The sequence below is a fragment of the Arachis duranensis genome, chromosome 5, assembly GCF_000817695.3.
Source record: "Arachis duranensis cultivar V14167 chromosome 5, aradu.V14167.gnm2.J7QH, whole genome shotgun sequence".
NCBI classification, from domain to species: domain Eukaryota; kingdom Viridiplantae; phylum Streptophyta; class Magnoliopsida; order Fabales; family Fabaceae; genus Arachis; species Arachis duranensis.
Window position 1 is genome coordinate 82,678,024 of NC_029776.3, and position 22,442 is coordinate 82,700,465.

The following is a 22,442-nucleotide window of genomic DNA, read 5'->3' on the forward strand; positions in this document are numbered from 1 at the left end:
TCATTATTTGTTCTCTAACACACGAGTATTTTCTTAATGTAAAATCTTCAACAGATCTTTATTTTTTTAATAGAAAAAGTTTAGGTACATACATGTTGACATGTTATAGATACTGTTGGTAATGTAGATAAATGTTAGCTCTGGTTTGTTGTTTATGATTAATTGTTGGTACTACAATAATGGATAATCTTGCTGATTAAAAATTCAATAAAGATAAGGCCAAGTCAAAGAATATATGTGAAAATAGGTATTTGATATTGATTGCGTTAAATTGATATTATTCAAGGGTAATAGATATTTTTGAAGAACAATCTCGTTATGAGTACACCTCTTTATAATAGACATTATTTGTTGAAGTTAAAGCCATAATTCAACATATATAAAATGTTTATATGAAAACTACCAAAAATGTTGTGGATCAATAAATATAAGTTCTAACAAAACATGAATAAGAAAAATAAGTCAAATTCCATTGACGTACATTGTAATGGATATACATAGAGATAAACAACTAAATTCTTAATTCTTAATTCGAATTGTGAATGGCGCTTTAGTGTATCTAACCTATAAGTATAAAATGAGATGAAAGGTTCTCGCTTCTCACCATTTTTGTATTTTCCATTTAAGAAAACTATACGAATTTGATGACATATCTCGCATTGTTTGCTAGGCTGGTTCTTACTGGCATATATAAATTATTATTGATTCTATAATCAGTTACCCAATAGGCTTTCAACATTTATATGCTTTAAAATAATTAATTGCATAACTTTAGGGTGCTGGTTCCTTGAAAGAGGCCTGAAATGTGGGATTCAAAGCCTTTTTTCTTCTTTGACTAGTCTATTTAGTGGCTCCATAATAGTCCAAGCCTTCAATTGCAATATATAGGCTCCATATATAGTGTAGTGTGCTAACAAAAGAGAATGTATGTGATTCATTTCATCCTAATTTTTGTTGAGAGAAAAATGGTGTCACAAAAAAGGAATATCTCTTTTTGTGATTAATTATTATAGACTATAGTACACTTGAAATAAATTAATGTAGTCATCAATGAAACAAAAATCAAGAATATATCAGATTGAAGATACATTGCTATGAAACGTTTTATTTATAAATTGATTATTGAAAATTTATTTATTTATTTTTTAAAAAATGTTTAGCACCATGGTTAATTTGTTATGTGGAGCAAGATGTTGTAGGATGTGACACTATGTACCGACAAGTACTAACTGTCCTTTCTATTTTCTAATGGTTTGGAGTAAAGTATGATTAACTTGGTCGTGTATAATGGTTTCACATGACCAACAACAATATTAACCTAACTATTTAACTCAACTAATAAAACACATTTTATGGTACAATGGGGACACACCTATCGTTTAGGGTATTTAAAGACCTTTTTATATAGCATTTTTATTTTATTATAATTGAGTTTTATTAATTATAATTAAGTAAAGCACCCAAAGTTGGTAATTACTTTAAATTTAAAATTCTTTTAAGCTAGGTACCTAAATCTGTTTAAAGTTGATCAAGTTAGTATATTATATATTTATGTCAAAATTAAAATTACACCATTCAGTGTGCATAAAAGAAATAACGAATAAAGAGAATTCCAATTGGTCAAACTGGGATTGGAAGGCTCCATTAGGTAAAAATAAAACAAGTAGGCTATTAGGGCATGTCTCTTAACATTGATACAAGTTTTTTCTAGAGAATAACTTGACAAAAAGGGACAAATCCAAGGTTGCTTGCTAATGTGAGACACTATTACATAGGTTACTCCATTATAATTTTGTGACACAATTTCTTTTTTTTTTTTAGAGAAATATGAGACAGACTTATCTATTTAGTCATGTCTATAGGGCATATTTGTTCCTCTTTGTTAACATTATGGAGGCATTCATGCAGAATTTTTTTGTGTATTCCCAATCCGTTAAGTTGCTCATTAGGTCAAAATTTATTCTGTCATAGTTTTATTTAAAGAGGAGCGAGGAGCAAATAAGTTTTGTGGTTTGTAGTTATTAATTAATTATTATTAATAGTTTTAATGGTGTAAAATTATATTTAATAGTATAAAATTACTCATTTTTTTTTACTGATTAAGTATTGACTAAATTTTAATGAAAATACTAGCTTTCTAAACTTCCTTTTGTTTAAATATTCGATGCTGTCAGTGAATTGTTGCATATATATTTGTGCATGCAGAATTAAAGTTTTTATTTATAATTATCTAAATTAATAGTGGTAACTTGTCAAGCATGTGTCATGTGTAGATAGATTATTAGAAAACACCAAATTTAGATGTTTCCTACTATATTTATGTCACACTCTATAATTAGTATATTAAGGTAGTGTTCCACTCAAAGATGGAATTTTTTTATCCCCTTTTTTTTGAAATATAAATATTTTAAGGTATTTTCATCCCTTAGCTTGAATGTGACTCAATTGATTAATACATGGATGAATAAGTAGCTAGCGTAAAAAAGATAAGTCAAACTCTAGCTAACTTTTGTTGATGATAACCTCTCTAGTCTCTACTACTTTAAAGCTATATTTTGGACAAGTTTATTAAACCCTTCTCTCTCTATATATATATTCCTATTATATAGTGTATAGTCACTCCAAGAGCACAATTTCCCTCTACCATCAAACAGGTTCTTCATTCAATGCTGTTTATGTTACTCCAACAGAATCACAAGGTGATAAGGTGATTAGGCATAATTACTTGAAAGCCCTTCAAGGTTTTGCTTGTTCTATTTCTTCAAAGGTATATTAATCATTAAACCATAACAATCAAAATTAGTTTCTTATTTATTTTTTTGTTTGTGTCTGACAAACAAGATAGATTCACAGTATCTATTATTTGGTCGTTAGGATGTGATATTTTTCCATAAGATTGTGGACGAGTCAGCAAATCTTCTAGATAGTAAAAATTATTGTATGAATATTGCATGTTAGAAATTTTGGAGTCATACTTATGGATTATTGTTACACATTTGCAAATTCCATATACTTGCTATAAAATAATAGATTCTGGGAATGATTTATTCATGTAAAATACCAAGTTAAATTAACATATGGCCCTACCAGATCTTGTTTGTAAGGTCAACTAAGCATGTTCACAAGTTACAAACTCTGCCTTTTCACATTTTTTATTTTTTTAATAACAACATGTTCATACTTGCATTGGATATTTATATATATTCATTAACTATTAATATCAGAACTGAAATTCTCTCTGGCATGAAGAGGTTTGGTTATCAACAAAGAAAGAAGAGAAAATGAGAGAAAATACTTTAGAAACATGGTTGGTATTGATGACTGTGATGATAATATTGGGAAGTGGAATAGTGATGTTTGCAAAAATGGTTCAAGAAAAGTTGAAGAAAGGAGAGAGAAGAAGTAAGTTGAGATTACCACCGGGGAGAAGAGGATGGCCATTGATTGGTGACAGCATCAATTGGTACAATGCTGTTGCAAGTTCTCATCCTCCTCAGTTTGTTGAAGAAATGGTGAAGAGGTACTTTCTTAGTTACTTCCATTACAAGCAAAAACTATGTTCTAGCTTTTGAAATGGTCTTAGAGTGCTTAATTTTGGAAATCTAGTTTCAAAATATGCATGCTAATCAATGATTTGTAGAATCCAACCATAACTGTTTTAGAAGGATCATATTCTTTTGAAATTTTCGATTTATTTGGAAATCGATCTGCATAAAAGAGATTGAAATATTGAACACAGGATTTGAATTTTATCATCACTTCTTTTTGTTCATTTGAAGGTATGGGAAGATATTTTCTTGCAGCCTATTTGGGAAATGGGCAGTGGTGTCTGCAGATCCAACCTTCAACCGGTTTGTGATGCAGAACGAAGGGAAATTGTTCCGGTCGAGTTATCCGAAGTCATTCAGAGATTTGGTTGGTAAAAATGGTGTGATCACAGTGCAAGGAGAGCAACAGAGGAAGCTGCATGGAATCGCCTCGAATATGATGCGCCTTGAGAAGCTCAAGTTCCATTTCTTGAATGATATACAAAAGGTCATGCTCCAAACTTTGAGCAATTTTGAGAACAACCAAGTCATTCTTCTCCAAGATGTTTGTAGAAAGGTAATAAATTAATTTTTAATGATAATTTTTTGATCTGTGAATTAAAGCTTATCCATTATCAATTTATCATCAATGTTTAGCACTAAACTTATTTTTAATTTAATGCAGGTAGCAATTAACTTAATGGTTAATCAACTATTAGGGGTTTCAAGTGAGTCTCAAATCAATGAAATGGCTCACTTGTTCTCTGACTTTGTTGATGGTTGTCTTTCAATTCCAATCAACACACCAGGGTTTACATACCACACTGCTATGAAGGTAATATGAAGAAAAAAATTAAAAAAAAGTCTCAAAAGGCCTAAAGAAGAATAAAATTGAAAAGATTTGAAACATTTTCATTCAAGAAGAGCTTCTTTAGCAATGCAATTTTGTTTACTTCAAGTATTAAAACTAAATGACTCTAGTACCTTTTATTCCTCAGATGCATAATACACTCTTTGGAAAAATATTACTATTACTATAATTATGCATATTGAATTAACATTCTTTGGAAATGTATATATATCAGGCAAGGGAGAAAATCATAAACAGGATAAATAAGACCATAGAGGTACACAGAAAAAATGATGCTCCAACTGTAGGGAGTGGTGTGCTTGGAAGGCTGCTAGAGGAAGAAAGTCTACCAGATGATGCTGTAGCAGATTTCATCATCAATCTTCTCTTTGCCGGGAACGAAACCACGACGAAAACAATGCTTTTTGCTGTCTATTTCCTTACTCAGTGTCCTCAAGCCATGAAGCAACTTCTGGTACATATATGATATATAGAACATGAAAGTTTCTGCATATCTTAGTACTCAAGAAATGGAAGTAAAACTCTGTTGTAACATTTTTATTATTTTCAAACTGATTTGTTGTAACAGGATGAACAAGATTCTCTGAGGAGTAATTCTGGAGAAGAGTTTCTTACATGGCAGGATTACAAAGCAATGCCTTTCACTCAATGTGTAAGTAATAATTCTCCATTTTTCATATCAGATAATCTTAAAACTCAACTTTGATGTTAACATATTCAAAAGACAACAAAACATTACACTACTAAGGTTTCATGATTGTTTTCACAAATAGGTTATTGATGAAACACTTAGACTTGGGGGAATTGCAATTTGGTTGATGAGAGAAGCAAAAGAAGACATTCAATACCAAGGTATATAATATATACATATATATAAAACAATTTTTCTTGTTAATTATCATGCTCAAAAGAGACCACAATGTTACTATATGATAAGCATGTACTAATACTATGTTATTTACATTTTTTGAGTAGATTTTGTTATTCCAAAAGGATGCTTTGTAGTTCCATTTCTTTCAGCAGTCCATTTAGATGAGAATGTGTATAATGGAGCTCTAAACTTCAATCCTTGGAGATGGATGGAGCCTGAAAATGAGGTTAGTCCCATCATTGGTTCATATGTACTTCAAAAAACATTCATAATGACATAATAAGACTTCCTTTTCATTTTACTCCATTCCTAAGTCCTAATTACTATATCTGCTTAAAATAATGAAGGAGAAGAGAAACTGGAGAACTAGTCCATTCTATGCACCCTTTGGAGGAGGTGCAAGATTCTGTCCTGGAGCCGAGCTTGCTCGCCTTCAAATTGCGCTTTTTCTTCATTACTTTGTAACTACCTACAGGTAATGCCACCCTCCAGTGCATTGTTAGTTACATGAATTCTGCTATCAAATTGGTGTAAAATTTTACACTGTCATCTAGCTACCTCTTTGTTATGTAACTAAAACGGTTGAATTATGTCGAAATTTACATACATAAAATTTTTGAGCAGATGGACACAGATGAAGGAAGACAGGATGTCCTTCTTTCCCTCTGCAAGATTAGTGAATGGCTTTGAAATATGCCTAACAAGAAGACAAGATCATGAAGAAACAAGTTGAAAAGATCATGTCACCAATGTGCATATCAAATTCCTTCAAGTTCTCCACTATTTTTTGAGTCATTGTTTTCTCTGGCTACTCTTTTTTGCTGAGTACTCTCTCAGTTTCACCCAGGAATGATGTGTTTTTCAGAGTTTGAATTCTGTTCTCAATGTATCAATAACTGTGTATAGATTTTTTTTTCCCCTTTCTTTTCCCCTCCTTTCTTTATAGTGCAGATGTGCACTAGTCATAAAGGTTGTATAGTATACAGCATCCAAGTCTTAAGGTGTTTCATTTTTCTTGATGATACTCACTTTTATTGTATTTTTTTTTTAAAAAAATCTTAAGTAAAAATCATATTTAGTTTGAAAAGAGAAATTGGAATGCCATTTAATAAAATAATTAATGGAAGAGGAAAAATAATGATAATTGTTGAAAAAAATTAAACTTTCATCCTTAACAATGAGGCTTAAATTTGTTATTATGGATAAGGCCAGTGTGTATTTATCAGTATTAATTATATAAGTCTTTTTAATGGGATCTAAATCTTTTAAAATTATATTGTCAAAAAAAAAATATACTATTAATCACCATTGAATTAAGATAGTGAGACTCACATATAATAAATATTACAAATTTAAAGATGATTAAAACATTATTTTACTTTTTTACTAACATTATCATTTTAGAAGATTTTTTTCTTTTTTAGGAGAATGTGTAATCAAATTATTTGATTATTTTGTACGAAGATTTTAAAAAAAAAAGTTAATATTAAATCAAAAGATTCGATTTTTTTATTGTGATTATTTTATTTATTTAAAATTTTAAAAATCGTATAGTCCAATTTTTGTTCCTAAATATCAGTATTGTTGTCCAAAAATTAGAAGATCTGATTTTTATCCTCTAAATCAAATAAAATTATTTAAGATTAACATCTTTATAGTCCATAAAAATGGAAAAATTATATCCCCATCCAGTATAAAAAATAATTTGCTTATGAAGGACAATACTTCGATATGAAGCATGAATTTTCATCAAACTAAAATTGGTGAGAAAGAAAATGTATCTTACAAAAAGTCATGTCAAATGAAAGTAAAAGAGACAAAAGCCAAATTACTAAGAACAACATGATTTTTTGGGAATTTTTTTAAATAACACCATTTAAAATAGAATTTATGTTTATATAATAGATATAATTTTTGTTTTTTATCTCACTCTCACGTGTGTATTTTCATTTCTCTCTTAGTTTGTTTACATTGTTTCTTAGAAATAATTCCAAAATCATTATTGAATAAATAGAACCTCTAACTTTAATATATTTATCTTTTAGTTAAAATTACATTCTAAAATTAATTATAAAAAACACAACTAAAAATTTGTGTTAATTGCTGTTAAAATAATGTCAGAATTTAATTTTTTAATTATTTTATTTATTTTAAATTTTAAGATCTTAAATCATATTTTTTTAATATTAAATTTTACATTCTCTAAAAAAATAAAAAATTTTAAAACTAAAAAATAATTAATTAATATTAACCAAAAAAATTTTTCTTCCCAATAGTATCTCTTGCTATTATTATTGTCGTTTATTTTTTCGTTTGTGATAAATAAGTCGGTCATATGTTCCAGAATCGTGTTCTTTCTGAGACGAGCTTGGCAATCGAAAATCCAGAGCCTTGACAATTACACAAAACCCCTTTGCCATTGTCACACCAAATCTTTATACGATAACTGTTGTTGAAGATGGCGGGTAGAGAAGTTCGAGAATACACCAATCTTAGCGACCCCAAAGGTGATTTTTTTTTTTTTAAGAAAATTTATTTTTTCAAATTTTCATTATTATTGTTATTGTTATCACAATTTGCAATGGTCGATGCTGTTTTTCGCTTAAAGATTTTATCTTTTTCTAATTCTGGTTACTGGGTATGTGCTGATTTCTGCAGATAAGAAATGGGGCAAAGGGAAGGATAAGATTGACGATGAAGACATTACTTTCCAACGAATGGTTGCAAAGGTTAGCGCATTGATTCACCTTTGCACGTTTTCTTCATATAATGTTTGTAATATATAATTGAGTACGCACTTGCATATGATATTTCATATTTTGATCTTGAGGCTAATGTAGAAAGAACCCTAGTTTTTATTTTAATTTTCCTTGAAAAAAAATGGTAGAAGAATCTGTAATGGGTTATTTGTTTGTGCAAATTTAAGCAAATGGTATTTTATTACCTATGAAAACAGTTTATGTTATAATTTATGGAGGGCTATGTTGTGGTCTTTTATTACAAGTATTTGCCTTTGTCTTTCTGTAATTGTTGAGTAAGCTATGAGATAGCAGCACTGAACAACCTTAGTTGGTAGCTTCTTTGTAATTCACTTTCCGTGATTAAGGAATGAGGGAAAAGAGGTTGTAGCTAAAATCAAAGTTTTTTTATAGTTCTAAGTCTAACTGAAGAGGTAGGATTCTGAGTTGTGTTATTTTGTGGTTGTTTTCTCTTGTGACTTGTAAACTCTCTGTCGACGTTGTTCTAAATTTTCAAATTACTTTTTGGGGTGTGGAAATTTTGCTGATAACATGCCCTGGCAGGGATTTTGGCTTCCTGTATTGGGTGGTTGATGCATGCAGATGCAAGAGGTTGCTGGTGAGCGTGGTGGTTACCTTCATGGGCGAGGCGGTACCGCATCTTTTTCCCCTGAGTTTGTGTTTTCTATGTTGCTTGTTATGTCAGCTGTTACCACTCATTCTTTGTCTGCCGCTGCTCATATATCATGTATAGTTTCTCTGGTTGTTTCTTAAATTTTCAATGTGCAGCCTTGGACAGTGATGATTTGCTCTATCTAAAGGAACAAATGGAAGCCGAGGAGGATGCAGAACGTCTCCTGCGTCGCACTGAAAAGCGGGCATTCGCCGCATTTAAGATATCCTTTTTTATTTCAACCCTTTTGGATTTAAATGGATTCTTATGTTCATGGACTATTTGTATCTTAGTTTACCCTCTCATGTAAAGTTCTTAAATTTCTTATCAATATCATATATCATATCATATAATTTTTTTAATGGTGCTGGAAGAATGTGCTTTTGAGTTCTAGTTATGACGGAATAGGGTCCCTTATATCATGAATGTTCTGTCTATTATTTCCTTGACCGGTAGTTACAGAGCTGCAAGCTTAGCAGATTCTTCACCGGCGTCAGTTCCATTGGCATTTCGTGTCGAGCCAAAGCCAAAGAGTGGGATCAGGTAGATTTTCTTGCTGTCCTACTTGGTACCTCCCACCTAAATTTCGTTCCCCCCCTCTGCAAACCAATTCCCCACCCAAACACTTCATAGTGTTTAGTGTTTATATCTGTATATATAGGCAGCAAGATCTGTTGAAGAAAGTTGTGGAGATTAAACCTAAGCGCCCAAGGACTGATGGCAATCAGTCCCCAGCTTTGAGTAACGTGTCTGTTACAAATCGTAAGCCTGGGCATCATAATGAGAACGAGCGGCCTTCTTCGGGACTGAAGATAGAGGAGCAATCTTTGTCCGGGTTGCAGAAAGGAGAGGAACGTCTGTCATCGGCCTCATGCAAAGCAGAAGAAAAGCCTAAGAATGCTAACACTGCTGGTGGGGGATTACTGGGCTTGGCATATGCTAGTTCTGACGACGATGACGACGAGTGATACTTTTGATGGAAAACCACGTTGTTCAGTCCAAGTTATGTAGTTTTAGTACAGAAAGTTTTATTTCTTATAGAACATTTTGTCATTATATTGCGTAGTGAAGATGGCATGAATTACTATGAAGGCTGAAAGAGAACAAGATGAAGTGCTACTATTTAAGTGTACAATTAGACGAAAAGTACAATTTTGAATGAATCTTTAAACTTTAATGTGCTAGTTGTGTTTCTTGCCATACAATTTTGTAAGCATTTGGTAAAAGTGCAATCACGGCACACTGTTGAATGATTTTTTTTTTATTTCAATGACTTTTCTTTTATTGAAAAATGTATAATTTTAATAAATGTTTACTTTTGAAATTCAGAAACTGGGCATTCTTTTTGTAAAGTTATAATTGTTAACCCCTTCGTATTTACTTTAAAGTTTAAGCTATATTTAAATCATTGAATCAGTTGCTTTGATACCATAGTTGATATATTATACATTGCATAACCTTTTCAAGAAGGAGATTTTTACTCTGCTGGGTCCAATTTGAAAACAAAAAGCAACATGAAAGTATCGGTTTCTACACAACATCGAATCCTCAATTCAAATGAAGAACTAAGAGGTCATATTAATATATTCAAACAATTTTCTGCATAAATTCTTGAAAAGCATTGTCTCCTTTGTGCGTAGAGAGGTAATCTACAAGCAATTCCATGGTTCTAGCCTCTGCTGAAAAACCTTTTTCTTTCATAATTTTAAAATATTTTATTGACTTCAGAACAGCATTTCGTGGTAGTAATCCTTGGATGAAGACATTATATGTGCAGCTATTTGGCAAGCAGCCATGCTCTTCCATATTCATCAGCAACTCTTCAGCATCAATCAGAAGTCCTTCCCTGCATAGACCTTGGATCATTATTGTATAAGTATATACATCAGGTTTCAAGCCTTTTGCTGGCAGACAAGAGAAGAGTTCACACGCATCATTCAGTTTTCCAGCACGGCACATCCCATCGAGCACCACATTGTAAATTTCAATATTAAGATCCAAATTATTCTTCTCCATTTCTCTAAATAATGATATTGCATCAGAAAACAAATGACATTTGAATAGGCCATCCAATATAGTGGCACAGCTCGATAGATCAGGATATTGACCAAATTTGTGCATTGTAAAAAACAATTCTTTAGCAGCTAACGGTTTACCAACTTTGCAAAATCCATGGATAAGAGTATTCCAAGTCACAACATTCAGATTTAAACCTTTATCGATCATTTCATCCAAGAGATAAATAGCCCTATTAATCCTTTTGATCTTGCACCACCCATGGATTAATGAATTATAAGTGTAGACTTCTGGTACGCATCCCTTGTGAACCATCAAATCAAATACTTTCATGGCCTCCTCCATTTGATTTTGGGAACAATAAGCAGCAATCATTGAGTGATAGGTGACAACATCGGGATCGTTTCCCATTCGTACCATATGACCAAGTATGGCTCTAGCACTCGAAATCTTTCCCTCCTTACAAAGAGCATCCATTAAAATATTAAAAGTATGTGTATCCGGCATAATTCCCTTTTGTTTCCTCTCGCTCAGTAAAGACGCAGCCTCCTGCCATCTGCTGAAAGTAAAGAGCCCTTGAATCAAGCGATTGTAAGTGATAGTATTGGGTTGTATACCTTTCATTGTCATTTCGGAGAATAGACTCAAAGCCTCAGAAACCAGCCCATCCTTGCAAAGACTATCCACAATTGCATTATAACCCGTAACATCAATACTTGGTTTGCACTTTCTTGTTTCTGCCTTCCTTAGAATGGCAATGGCAGCAGGGGTGTCCCCCATCTTGCACAATCCATTTATAATTGCTCCAAACGTGTGGGAGTCGGGTTGATATCCCATGTAATCCATGTGGTCAAGAAACCAAATAGCATAATCCACATTGCCTTCAATACAAAGACCATTAACAATGGTGTTCAATGTGACCACATCGGGCTCCAAGCCGATTTTGAACATCATCCCTACCACAGAGAAGGCAAAGGGAGTGTGATTCAGACGGCACAGACAATTGACAACAATATTGAGTGTATAGATATCAGATTTGAATCCTAAGGAAAACAAGTGTTTGATTAAGGACATGGCAGCTGTGTAATGCTTCATCTTAACAATAGAGCTAAACAAAAGGTTAAAGTCATTCACGCATGGCAAAGGGTTCATGGAAAGCATTTTGTCAAACAGATGCAGAGCAGAATCAAGGTTCTGGAGATTCCTAATAGAATTTACGAGATGGGATCTGTCCTTGATGACATCAATATCAGTGGTATAAGAGAGAGTAATGGGAATAAGGTAGGGTTTGGGATGAGAAAGAGTACCAAATTGAGATTGAGATTGCTGCAGAAATAAGCGCAGAGAAGCTCTTGTTGATGAACGCAACATCATTGATGAGTGAAGAACGCAGCAGCTACGCTCGCCGCAAGGGTATGAAATTCATGGCGATAATGAAGGTGGTGATTTGATTGCGGGCTTGCGGGCTTGCGGCAGTGATTGGTGAAGACTGAAGAATCTTCACAAAGTATTGATTAATCAATTGCTGTACGGCTGTTGTACCTACTGAAAATTATAAATTAGTCATGGTTAATAGTTAAATTCCTCCGTATCCTTTAAATTCTTTTTTGAAAGAATTTTTTAATCAATTTGGTATTTCAAATATTAGGAATTAATCATATATGTTTGTCTGTTATTTCATTTATAACGATTGATAATATAAAATGTTAACTGATATAGCATACATGATACCCAACATGTTCAATTAAACATTGACTAAATATATTTACGAAAATCTATCAATTTAGTCATTAGGTCATATTAGGTATAGAATTTTTTAATTAAGAAAAATGACTAAATTAATAAATTTTCATAAACATATTTGGTCAATATCTAATTAGACATATTAGGTATTATATATGTTATCAATTAACGTTTTAAAATATCAATCTTTAAAAAAAATTGTTAATGAAATGACTGAAAAACAAATATGATTAATTCGCAATCTTTGAATGACCAATTTAATTGAAAAAATCTTTCATTGATGAATTTAAAAAATATATTATCTTTCAAGAACTAATTTCACTACTAATCCAATTAGTTATTAATTAATTGTTGTTTATTAAAATAACGAATTTGTTATTTGATGAAATTTTTTTATTTTATTATTGTAAATAAATTTGATTATTTATATGTTGTAAGTTTAACTATTCTAATGTAGCAAATTTAATTATTCTATTAATTGATTATTTATTAAAAAATATATATAATTATATATACACATATATTTAAATAAATATAAATAACTGATTTTGATGACTGTTTTTTATTATAATGTAGTATTTTGATAAAGTTAACAGAATAAATTAACATAAAAGAACTTTTTCATATTTCATTGAAGAAAAATAATTAGTAAATCTAATTTATTTTTAATTATTTTCTTAATTTTTAAATAAAAAATTTTAAAATTGTTTACACTTTGAATGTTTTCAAAAAATAACATATATTAATGAACCAATTTTTTTTATGAACAACGTGGATTAACGTCCAAAAAAACAAGAGTCTAACAAAGTGGAGCTCATTCAAGTCTTGACCGTCACTGCTGAGTCCACTTCAATCTCCACATTCGCATAGTCTAGACTATGTATCAAATCCAAGCCGAGAAGAACATTCTAAAGTTTTGCTAATATCACATAGCAATATTTCTACAAGCGGTTTTTCTTTTTTTGTTGACTCAACCATCTGAATTGAGCTTTCATGAAGGATAAATCGAAAGATACCATGGAATTAGCATTTTTTCAAAGGTCTCAACTTTTTTCTTTACTTGAACAAATTCAGTTTGGACTAAATGTAAAGTAAACTCATGAATTTTCTCTTCTTAAAGAGCCTTATTAATCTCCTGTAAAGTTCTTTTGCAAAAAAAAAAAATGTATTCTTGCAATTAGAAGAAAAACTACAAAATAACATTAGCATAATAAGTGGTTACATTTGTCTTACAAATGGAAACAAATTAAGTCATTATTATGCCTAATTGAACTTGGCCAAAAATCTATGAACAAGAAATACTAAAAACTAGATTAAAACTTGAGAAGTACAACAAAAATACAATATCAATGAGGATACTCTTTTTTGTGTGTGTGTTTTTTTGGTTAGACAATAATTCTCTTTTGTGTTAAAATAAATATAAAGTAATTTTAAATTATTTAATCTAATTTTAAAAATATATTAATAAATACTATATTATATACAAATATTCTTAAAAATTCGAAAAAAAAACAAAAAGCAGCATGGAAGTATCAGTTTCTACACTAGAACAACAATCTTAAGAACGAGCAGCCTTTTTCATGACTTAAGAAAGTAGAGGAACGTATGATACTTTTGATGGAAAACCACTTTGATCGGTCCATGTTATGTAGTTTTAGTAAAGAAAGTTTTATTTCTTATAGAACATTTTGTTATTACATTGCGTAGTGAAAATGGCATGACAAGTTTCTTGTATGAAGCATTAGTATAAAGCCTGAAAGAGAACAAGATAAAATGTTATTATTTAAGTGTAGAATTAGACGACAAACACAATTTTAAATGAATCTTTAAACTTTAATGTGCTAGTTTTATTTCTTAAGTTTAATTACTCTATTGGTCCCTATAGTTTCGCAAAATTTTCAATTAGGTCCCTATACTTTTTTTCCTTTTAATCGAGTCTTTGCGCCAAATTTTTTTAAATTGGGTCCCTACAATTTTTTTCCTTTTATTTAGGTCCCTATAAAATTATACCAATTACTACTAAGAGTCTAAGAGAGACTTAATTAAAAAAAAAAAATTAGTGGAAGGACCCAATTAAAAAGAAAAAAAGTATAGGGACCTAATTGAAAATTTCACGAGACTATAATGACCAACAGAGTAATTAAACCTATTTCTTACCATACAATTTTGTAAGCGTTTAGTACAGAGCAATCAGGACACACTGCTGGAAGATTTTATTTTTCTTTCAATGACTTTTCTTTTTTTTTAAAATGTATAATTTTAAAGAACTAAGGTTATATTGATATTTTCAAATGATTTTAGGCTATATTGATATATTCAAACAATTTTCTGCACAAGTTCTTGAAAAGCATTCTCTCCTTTGTGCGTAGAGAGGTAATCTACAAGCAATTCCATGGTTGTAGCATCTGCTGCATAACCTTTGTCTTTCATAATCTGAAAATATTTTATTGACTTCAAAACAGCATTTCGTCGTAGTAATCCTTGGATGAAGACGTTATATGTGCAGCTATCTGGCAAGCAGCCATCCTCTTCCATATTGATCAGTAACTCTTCAGCATCAATCAGAAGTCCTTCCCTACATAGACCTTGGATCATTATTGTATATGTATATAGATCACGTTTCAAGCCTTTTGCTGGCAGACAAGAGAAGAGTTCTAGTGCATCATTTAGTTTTCCAGCATGGCACATCCCACGGAGCACCACATTGTAAGTTTCAATATCAAGATCCAAATTATTCTTCTCCATTTCTCTAAATAATGATATTGCATCAGAAAACAAATGACATTTGAATAGGCCATCCAATATTATGGCACAGCTCGATAGATTAGGATATTGACCAAATTTGTGCATTGTAAAAAACAATTCTTTAGCAGCTAACGGTTTACCCACTTTGCAAAATCCATGGATAAGAGTATTCCAAGTCACAACATTTAAATTTAAACCTTTATTGACCATTTCATCCAAGAGATAAATAGCCTTATCAATGCTTTTGATCTTGCACCACCCATGGATTAATGAAGTATAAGTGCAGACGTTTGGTACGCATCCCTTGTGAACCATCAAATCAAATACTTTCATGGCCTCCTCCATTTGACTTTGGAAACAAAAACCAGCAATCATTGAGTTATAGGTGACAACATCAGGGTCCTTTCCCATTCTAACCATTTGACCAAGTATGGCTCTCGCACTTGAAATCTTTCCCTCTTTACAAAGAGCATCCACTAAAATATTAAAAGTATGCATATCCGGCATAATTCCCTTTTGTTTCCTCTCGCTGAGTAAAGACGCAGCCTCTTGCCATCTGCTGAAAGTACAGAGTCCTTGAATCAAGCAATTGTAAGTGATAGTATCCGGTTGAAGACCTTTTGTTGTCATTTCCGAGAATAGACTCAAAGCCTCGGATACCAGCCCATCCTTGCAAAGACTATCCACAATTGTGGTATAACCTCCAACATCAACACTTGGTTTGCAGTTTCTTGTTTCCGTGTTCCTTAGAATGGCAATGGCAGCAGGGGTATTGCCCATCTTGCACAATCCATTTATAATTGCTCCAAATGTGTGGGCGTCGGGTTGATATCCCAAGTTATCCATGTGGCCAAGAAACCAAATAGCATAATCCACATTGCCTTCAATACAAAGACCATTAACAATGGTGCTAAACGTGACCACATTGGGCTCCAAGCCGATTTTGAACATCGTCCCCACCACAGAGAAGGCAAAGGAAGTGTGATTCAAACGGCACAGACAATTGACAACAATATTGAGTGTATGGGTATCAGATTTGAGTCCTAAGGAGAACAAGTGTTTGATTAACGAAATGACAGCTGTGTAATGCTTCATCTTAACAATAGAGCTAAACAATACGGTAAAGTCCTTCACAGATGGCAAAGGGTTCATGGAAACCATCTTGTGAAAGAGATGCAAAGCAGAGTCAAGGTTTTGGAGATTCCTAATAGAATATAGGAGATGGGGTCTGTCCATGATGGCATCAATACCAGTGGTATAAGAGAGAGTAATGGGAAAAAGGTAGGGTTTGGGATGAGAAAGAGTACCAAATTGAGATTGAGATTGCTGCCGAAAGAAGCGCAGAGAAGCTTTTGTTGATGAACGCAACATCATTGATGAGTGAAGAACGCAGCAGCTACGCTCGCCGCAAGGGTATGAAAAATTCATGGGGTTGAAGGTGGCAGCAATTGGTGAAGACTCGGTCTTCACAAAGTATTAATTAATTAATTGGTGTAGGTACCTTCTGAAAATTAGAAATTAGCTATGGAGAGGGGTCATAGGGTTGGCCAGTTGGCCATGCCGCTGGTATGGCGGGTTTTTTTTCCTATCCGACCCGTTTATATATTTATTGGGACAGGTTTAACCTAAACCGACCCCATTTCGTTTCGCCAAGAATCCGTCATGTGAAAAATTTTGGAGGGGCAAATAATTATTCATCCTGAATAGATAGGGGAGGGGATAGATACCCACAAATTCGGATAGTGTTGTGTTTGAGATATTGTCCAAGTGTCAGACACATCTTAAACACAACACATTGATATTGTCTGCGTGTTTTTTACGTCTAATCGTATTTTAATAAAAAAATAAAAAAAATTTCTTTAGACACGCTTAATATATATTCTTGAAATGAGTTTATAAATAATATATATTATTAATTATTAAAACAAAATTATTTTAAATATTTTATATAATTAAAAAATTAATTTATATTTTAATATGAAATACTCCTGTGTCTTATAAGAATTATTTTAAATTAATGTGTCTGCGTGTCCCGTCTCATGTCGTGTCCTGTGTTCGTTTACATCGTAAAAGATTAGTTATTAATTAATTGTTGTTTATGAACGGCGTAGGAGGTCGCTATAAAGCTTGTAGATTTTTCAAAATTCTAATAAAATCGACGGCGTTATTGTCTATAATATGAGTTTGAGAATTTTACATTCTTACTAAAATCGACAACGTTACCTTCGATATTATTATATAAAATCGACGCCATTTTTGCTGATATTTGATTCAATAAAATCGACAATGTTTCCGTTTATAATACGCTTACTAAAATCGACGTTACTGTGGATATTTGATCCAATAAAATTGACACACTTGCCGTCGATTTTAGATACCGACAAATTCTTTGTCTATATTTAATTTTCCTTGTCTATTTTAAAATTAAAAAGCGACAACTATTCTGTCGATTTTAATAGATATTTTAAAAAGCGACAATCAGATGCAGCTGGTATACACTGATTGCAGCGAAGCAGAACTCTTCGAAGTCCTTTTTTTTTATATGAGAGTGCCTCCATCTTAATTCAAGAAAATATGCAAAGCAGATTTTAGTATTGCAATGCAATCAAACAAAATAATGGATTAACTGTTATTGCTGATCCCCAGGGGAAGTAAGATTTTTCATTTGTCAAATATAACATTACATCTCGCAGATAACTCACCAATAACTTTCAATATGTTAAATTAGAAACAATCAAGATGACTATGTCTGTCTAAATTACATATTGCAGATAACTCACCAAATGTAAAATCTAGACCCTTTATTCCTTCATGGCATCAGTTGAATTTTTCATAAGAGCCTGCAATTTTCAATTATTGAAGGAATACAATTATAACGCAACAAAGGCTCAGATAAGGATTTTTTAAACCTGCTGAAGAAACTCTAAAATATCAACATCATTTAAGTTGACACCTAAAATACAAGGTACCTACAAGCAAATACATAACAACACACATCAGTAATATGTAAAACATGGAAGGCATTTAGCACTTCTTGCAAATTGAATTTAAATGTTGATAATAATAAATGCATGGCTCGATGCGAACCACTATAAGTGTGACGGCCATTGGTTGTCTGTTGAGAACATCCAGATTCCTGCAAGGCAATGAAAATTATATATTAAAAACCACATCCAACTGAATGAGTTTGATGTAACAAATTATTCTATTTTAATTTGGGGCCAGACAATAAGATGCATGATATGAGCAAATAAAGGCATTTTCTGTCTTGATTCATTGCCAAAACAATAAATAATGAACGACTCATTAACACTATTCGCCTTCTAAAAACATTGATCTAAGTATACAACTTTTGCAAGCCAGCAGACAAGCATACCTTTTATAGGGTTCAGAATGAACATGAATGTTGCACATCCAACCCCAATCTTTAATCTATTCGCTATAACTATGAAGTAGTTGATAACCAATCTCTGGCAGCTCCTGTATAATGCGTCTTGCTAATGGTGTAATAATTTTAAAGAATCAGGGAGAGAAAAGAGTCTCATAGACCCTCTAATTCATAGGGTACATACCAGTTCCTGTTCAGCATCCAGACAGGTTATTCCTTTTGCTTCTCCAGATAATACCTACATGTTACTTAGTCTCATAAATAACACTGGATAAATCTTCTGGCATTCACCACAAACAAGTTTACCTTTTGCCGCAATTCTTCCAGTCTGATTCTTTCATCTGCAGCATGCTGTAACAAAAGAACTATTAATGTTATACACAACTTACTGCATCTGTAAAGTGTAGTATTGTTTTTTAAAAAATCATTTAGCAAGAATCCAGGCTTGTGTTAAGCTGAAAAGATGCAAATGCATAACCCTAAGGCAATATAACTTAACTGTTGCTTAAAGGTAGATACAAGTACACGTGGAGGTGGACAGCCAAAATTTAAGATACAAGCGTGATATTTTCTAATAGAAATTCGGAGGTCAATGAGATTTCCATAGAAACTTGTCAATACTTTTGCTTATTTGATATTCAACTGTACTGTATCTGCAATAGTGTACAGCAAGACAGACCTGATCAATAACAGCAAGGGTTCCACCAGCCACAACTGGAATGAATTTCTTATCCACCTGATGGAGAACTTTGGCATCTTCAAGGCATTTCTTACTGATTGCTTCAGGTATTAATGAATCTCCAGCAAGATGCAAAAATCCCGAAGAGATATCAAGTATATTGTTTTGACTTTGAACTTCAACCACTTTATTGTTTTTCTATGTAAAAGTCAAAGGTCATACTCACAGTCACATTACAGTCATCCTCTATAGTAATAAATGTCTCAAATGTAACATAGTAATCCCACGAAGATTGAAAACATAACTGGAATTTCAGGTGAGCATGTCCTCCATTTGATCCTCTGATCTATGGAATCTTGTGCTTCCCTTGAGAACAACTCTGAAATACAGAACAATATGCGACAGCAGTTTAAAAGTTGATTATAAGATGAATGCTTACAAAAGTTTCAACTATTAGCATAATCCAATTGGACTGAAAGTAAACTTTTTCCACTAAAGAAGATGGTGCAAAATGCAAAGCTTCTACAACTCTTGCCTGTGTTTTTTGGTAGAAACTGCTAAACATGAGAGAGTAACTTTCCGCCTGACACAGCACATTGAAGTATGCTACAGCAAAACTTCTATTTTAAAATTATAAATATTACTCAAAATAATCTCTGAAGATAGACCAGCTACTAAACAACAGATCTCTGACAACTCACTCTGAATTCAAAACATGATGACCATGATTTCTAGATTTAAAAAACAGGATATTACAATTAGGTCATAGTTTACACCTGAAATAGGGGATTTCCAATTAAAACTGAAGTTGGCTTTGAAAACGATACCTGATTCTTGTGAGCTCGATTGAGAGAGAACGGAGAAGGACCAAAGTAGGAGGAGCCACAGCGGCAACAGAGAGAAGGAGCGAGAGTGGCACGGCAGCAACAGAGCGCGACGGCGGCGCGAGCAAACGGAGTGACGGCGGCGCACAGTTGACGCCGATAGAAGAGAATGAGGGTTGTTTCTAAACTTGGTGGCGGATTGGTGAGGAATGCAGAAAAGAAAAGGCTTTTGGCCAAAACTCTATGCTCAAGAAATATTTTGATATATTGATATATTCAAACAATTTTCTGCACAAATTCTTGAAAAGCGTTCTGACCATTGTGCGTAGAGAGGTAATTTAAAAGCAATTCCACGGTTCTAGCATCTGCTGCATAACCTTTTTCTTTCATAATCCGAAGATATTTTACTGACTTCGGAACATCATTTCTTCTCAGTAATCCTTGAACCAATACATTATATGTGCAGGAATTGGGCAAGCAGCCATCCTCTTCCATATTCATCAGTAACTCTTCAGCATCAATCAGAAGTACTTTCATACATAGACCTTGGATCATTATTGTACAAGTATATTCATCAGGTTTCAAGCCTTTCGCTGGCAGACAAGAGAAGAGTTCTCGTGCATCATTCAGTTTTCCAGCATGGCACATCCCACGGAGCACCACATTGTAAGTTTCAATATTAAGATTCAAATTATTCTTCTCCATTTCACTAAATAATGATATTGCATCAGAAAACAAATGACATTTGAATAGGCCATCCAATATAGTGGCACAGCTCGATAGATCAGGATATTGACCAAATTTGTGCATTGTAAAAAACAATTCTTTAGCAGCTAACGGTTTACCCGCTTTGCAAAATCCATAGATAAGAGTATTCCAAGTCACAACATTCAGATTTAAACCTTTATTGATCATTTCATCCAAGAGATAAATAGCCTTATTAATTCTTTTGATCTTGCACCACCCATGGATTAATGAATTATAAGTGTAGACGTCTGGTACGCATCCCTTGTGAACCATCAAAACAAATACTTTCATGGCCTCCTCCATTTGATTTTGGAAACAATAAGCAGCAATCATTGAGTGATAGGTGACAACATCAGGCTCCTCTCCAATTCGAACCATTTGACCAAGTATGGCTCTAGCACTCGAAATCTTTCCCTCTTTACAAAGAGCATCCACTAAAATATTAAAAGTATGCGTATCCGGCATAATTCCCTTTTGTTTCCTCTCACTCAGTAAAGATGCAGCCTCTTGCCATCTGCTGAAAGTACAGAGTCCTTGAATCAAGTGATTGTAAGTGATAGTATCGGGTAAAAAATTGAAGACCTTTTGTTGTCATTTCAGAGAATAGACTCAAAGCCTCAGATAGCAGCCCATCCTTGCAAAGACTATCCACAATTGCGTTATAACCCACAGCATTAACACTTGGTTTGCACTTTCTTGTTTCCGTCCTCCTTAGAATGGCAATGGCACCAGGGGTGTCCCCCATCTTGCACAATCCATTTATAACTGCTCCAAACGTGTGGGAGTCGGGTTGATATCCCAAGTAATCCATGTGGTCAAGAAACCAAATAGCATAATCCACATTGCCTTCAATACAAAGACCATTAACAATGGTGTTAAATGTGACCACATCGGGCTCCAAGCCGATTTTGAACATCATCCCCACGACAGAGAAGGCAAAGGGAGTGTGATTCAAACGGCACAGACAATTGACAACAATATTGAGTGTATAGATATCAGATTTGAGCCCTAAGGAAAACAAGTGTTTGATTAACGAAATGGCAGCTGTGTAATGCTTCATCTTAACCATAAAGCTAAACAATAAATTAAAGTCCTTCACAGATGGCAAAGGGTTCATGGAAACCATCTTGTGAAAGAGATGCAAAGCAGAATCAAGGTTTTGGAGATTCCTAATAGAATATAGGAGATGGGGTCTGTCCTTGATGGCATCAATATCAGTGGTATAAGAGTGAGTAATGGGAAGAAGGAAGGGTTAGGGATGAGAAAGAGTACCAAATTGAGATTCAGATTGCCGCCGAAAGAAGCGCAGAGAAGCTGTTGTTGATGAACCCAACATCACTGAATAGTGAAGAACGCAGTGGGCACTGAGCACAGCAGCTACACTCGCCGCAAGGGTATGAAATTCATGGCGATGAAGTGGTGATATGGATGGGGATATCGGCAGTGATAGTGGCAGTTATTGGTGAACACTGAAGAATCTTCACAAAGTATTCATTAATTAATTGCTGTACGGCTATTGTACTTGTACCCTCGGAAAATTGGAAATTAGTTATTAATTAATTGTTGTTTGTAAATTACGAATTTGTGTTTGATGAAAAAATTTTATTATATTAATATTAA

General features: G+C 33.0%; 3 protein-coding genes and 1 non-coding gene across 13 annotated transcripts; 2 read left to right on the forward strand and 2 right to left on the reverse strand.

Moving 5' to 3' along the window:
- The first annotated feature begins 2,681 nt into the window (after positions 1 to 2,681).
- On the forward strand, positions 2,682 to 6,280 carry LOC107489816 (abietadienol/abietadienal oxidase). The gene is made up of 10 exons (XM_016110577.3): positions 2,682 to 2,767; positions 3,225 to 3,520; positions 3,780 to 4,104; positions 4,213 to 4,362; positions 4,613 to 4,852; positions 4,967 to 5,050; positions 5,172 to 5,250; positions 5,374 to 5,495; positions 5,617 to 5,744; positions 5,894 to 6,280. Exons 2-10 carry the CDS (start codon positions 3,282 to 3,284, stop codon positions 6,000 to 6,002), a joined length of 1,476 nt encoding a protein of 491 aa, XP_015966063.1. The 5' UTR covers positions 2,682 to 2,767; positions 3,225 to 3,281; the 3' UTR covers positions 6,003 to 6,280.
- Positions 6,281 to 7,727: 1,447 nt separating this feature from the next.
- On the forward strand, positions 7,728 to 9,864 carry LOC107489856 (uncharacterized). Its single transcript, XM_052261768.1, has 6 exons — positions 7,728 to 7,742; positions 7,928 to 7,998; positions 8,611 to 8,732; positions 8,797 to 8,903; positions 9,141 to 9,223; positions 9,342 to 9,864. Exons 1-6 carry the CDS (start codon positions 7,728 to 7,730, stop codon positions 9,646 to 9,648), a joined length of 705 nt encoding a protein of 234 aa, XP_052117728.1. The 3' UTR covers positions 9,649 to 9,864.
- A 343-nt stretch (positions 9,865 to 10,207) lies between these two features.
- Positions 10,208 to 22,299, reverse strand: LOC107489814 (putative pentatricopeptide repeat-containing protein At1g12700, mitochondrial). Of its 6 annotated transcripts, none has more exons than XM_052262116.1 (4): positions 22,095 to 22,299; positions 21,405 to 21,668; positions 15,382 to 15,801; positions 10,208 to 10,893 (listed from the first exon to the last, which is right to left on the reverse strand). In XM_052262116.1, the coding sequence occupies exons 1-4, from the start codon at positions 22,156 to 22,158 to the stop codon at positions 10,268 to 10,270; spliced, it is 1,374 nt and encodes a 457-aa protein (XP_052118076.1). In that variant the 5' UTR covers positions 22,159 to 22,299; the 3' UTR covers positions 10,208 to 10,267. The 6 variants fall into 6 exon arrangements, with proteins under 6 accessions (XP_052118076.1, XP_052118074.1, XP_052118073.1 ...); XM_052262114.1 differs by having other exon boundaries at positions 21,405 to 21,830; XM_052262113.1 differs by having other exon boundaries at positions 21,405 to 22,234.
- On the reverse strand, positions 17,832 to 20,162 carry LOC110281556 (uncharacterized). Of its 5 annotated transcripts, none has more exons than XR_008009514.1 (7): positions 20,079 to 20,162; positions 19,557 to 19,630; positions 19,252 to 19,449; positions 18,879 to 18,923; positions 18,561 to 18,810; positions 18,272 to 18,320; positions 17,832 to 18,153 (listed from the first exon to the last, which is right to left on the reverse strand). It is a non-coding gene; the product is annotated as an uncharacterized LOC110281556 (transcript). The 5 variants fall into 5 exon arrangements; XR_008009513.1 differs by having other exon boundaries at positions 18,561 to 18,664; positions 18,757 to 18,810; positions 19,252 to 19,630; XR_008009515.1 differs by having other exon boundaries at positions 17,832 to 18,024; positions 19,252 to 19,630.
- Positions 22,300 to 22,442: the final 143 nt, after the last annotated feature.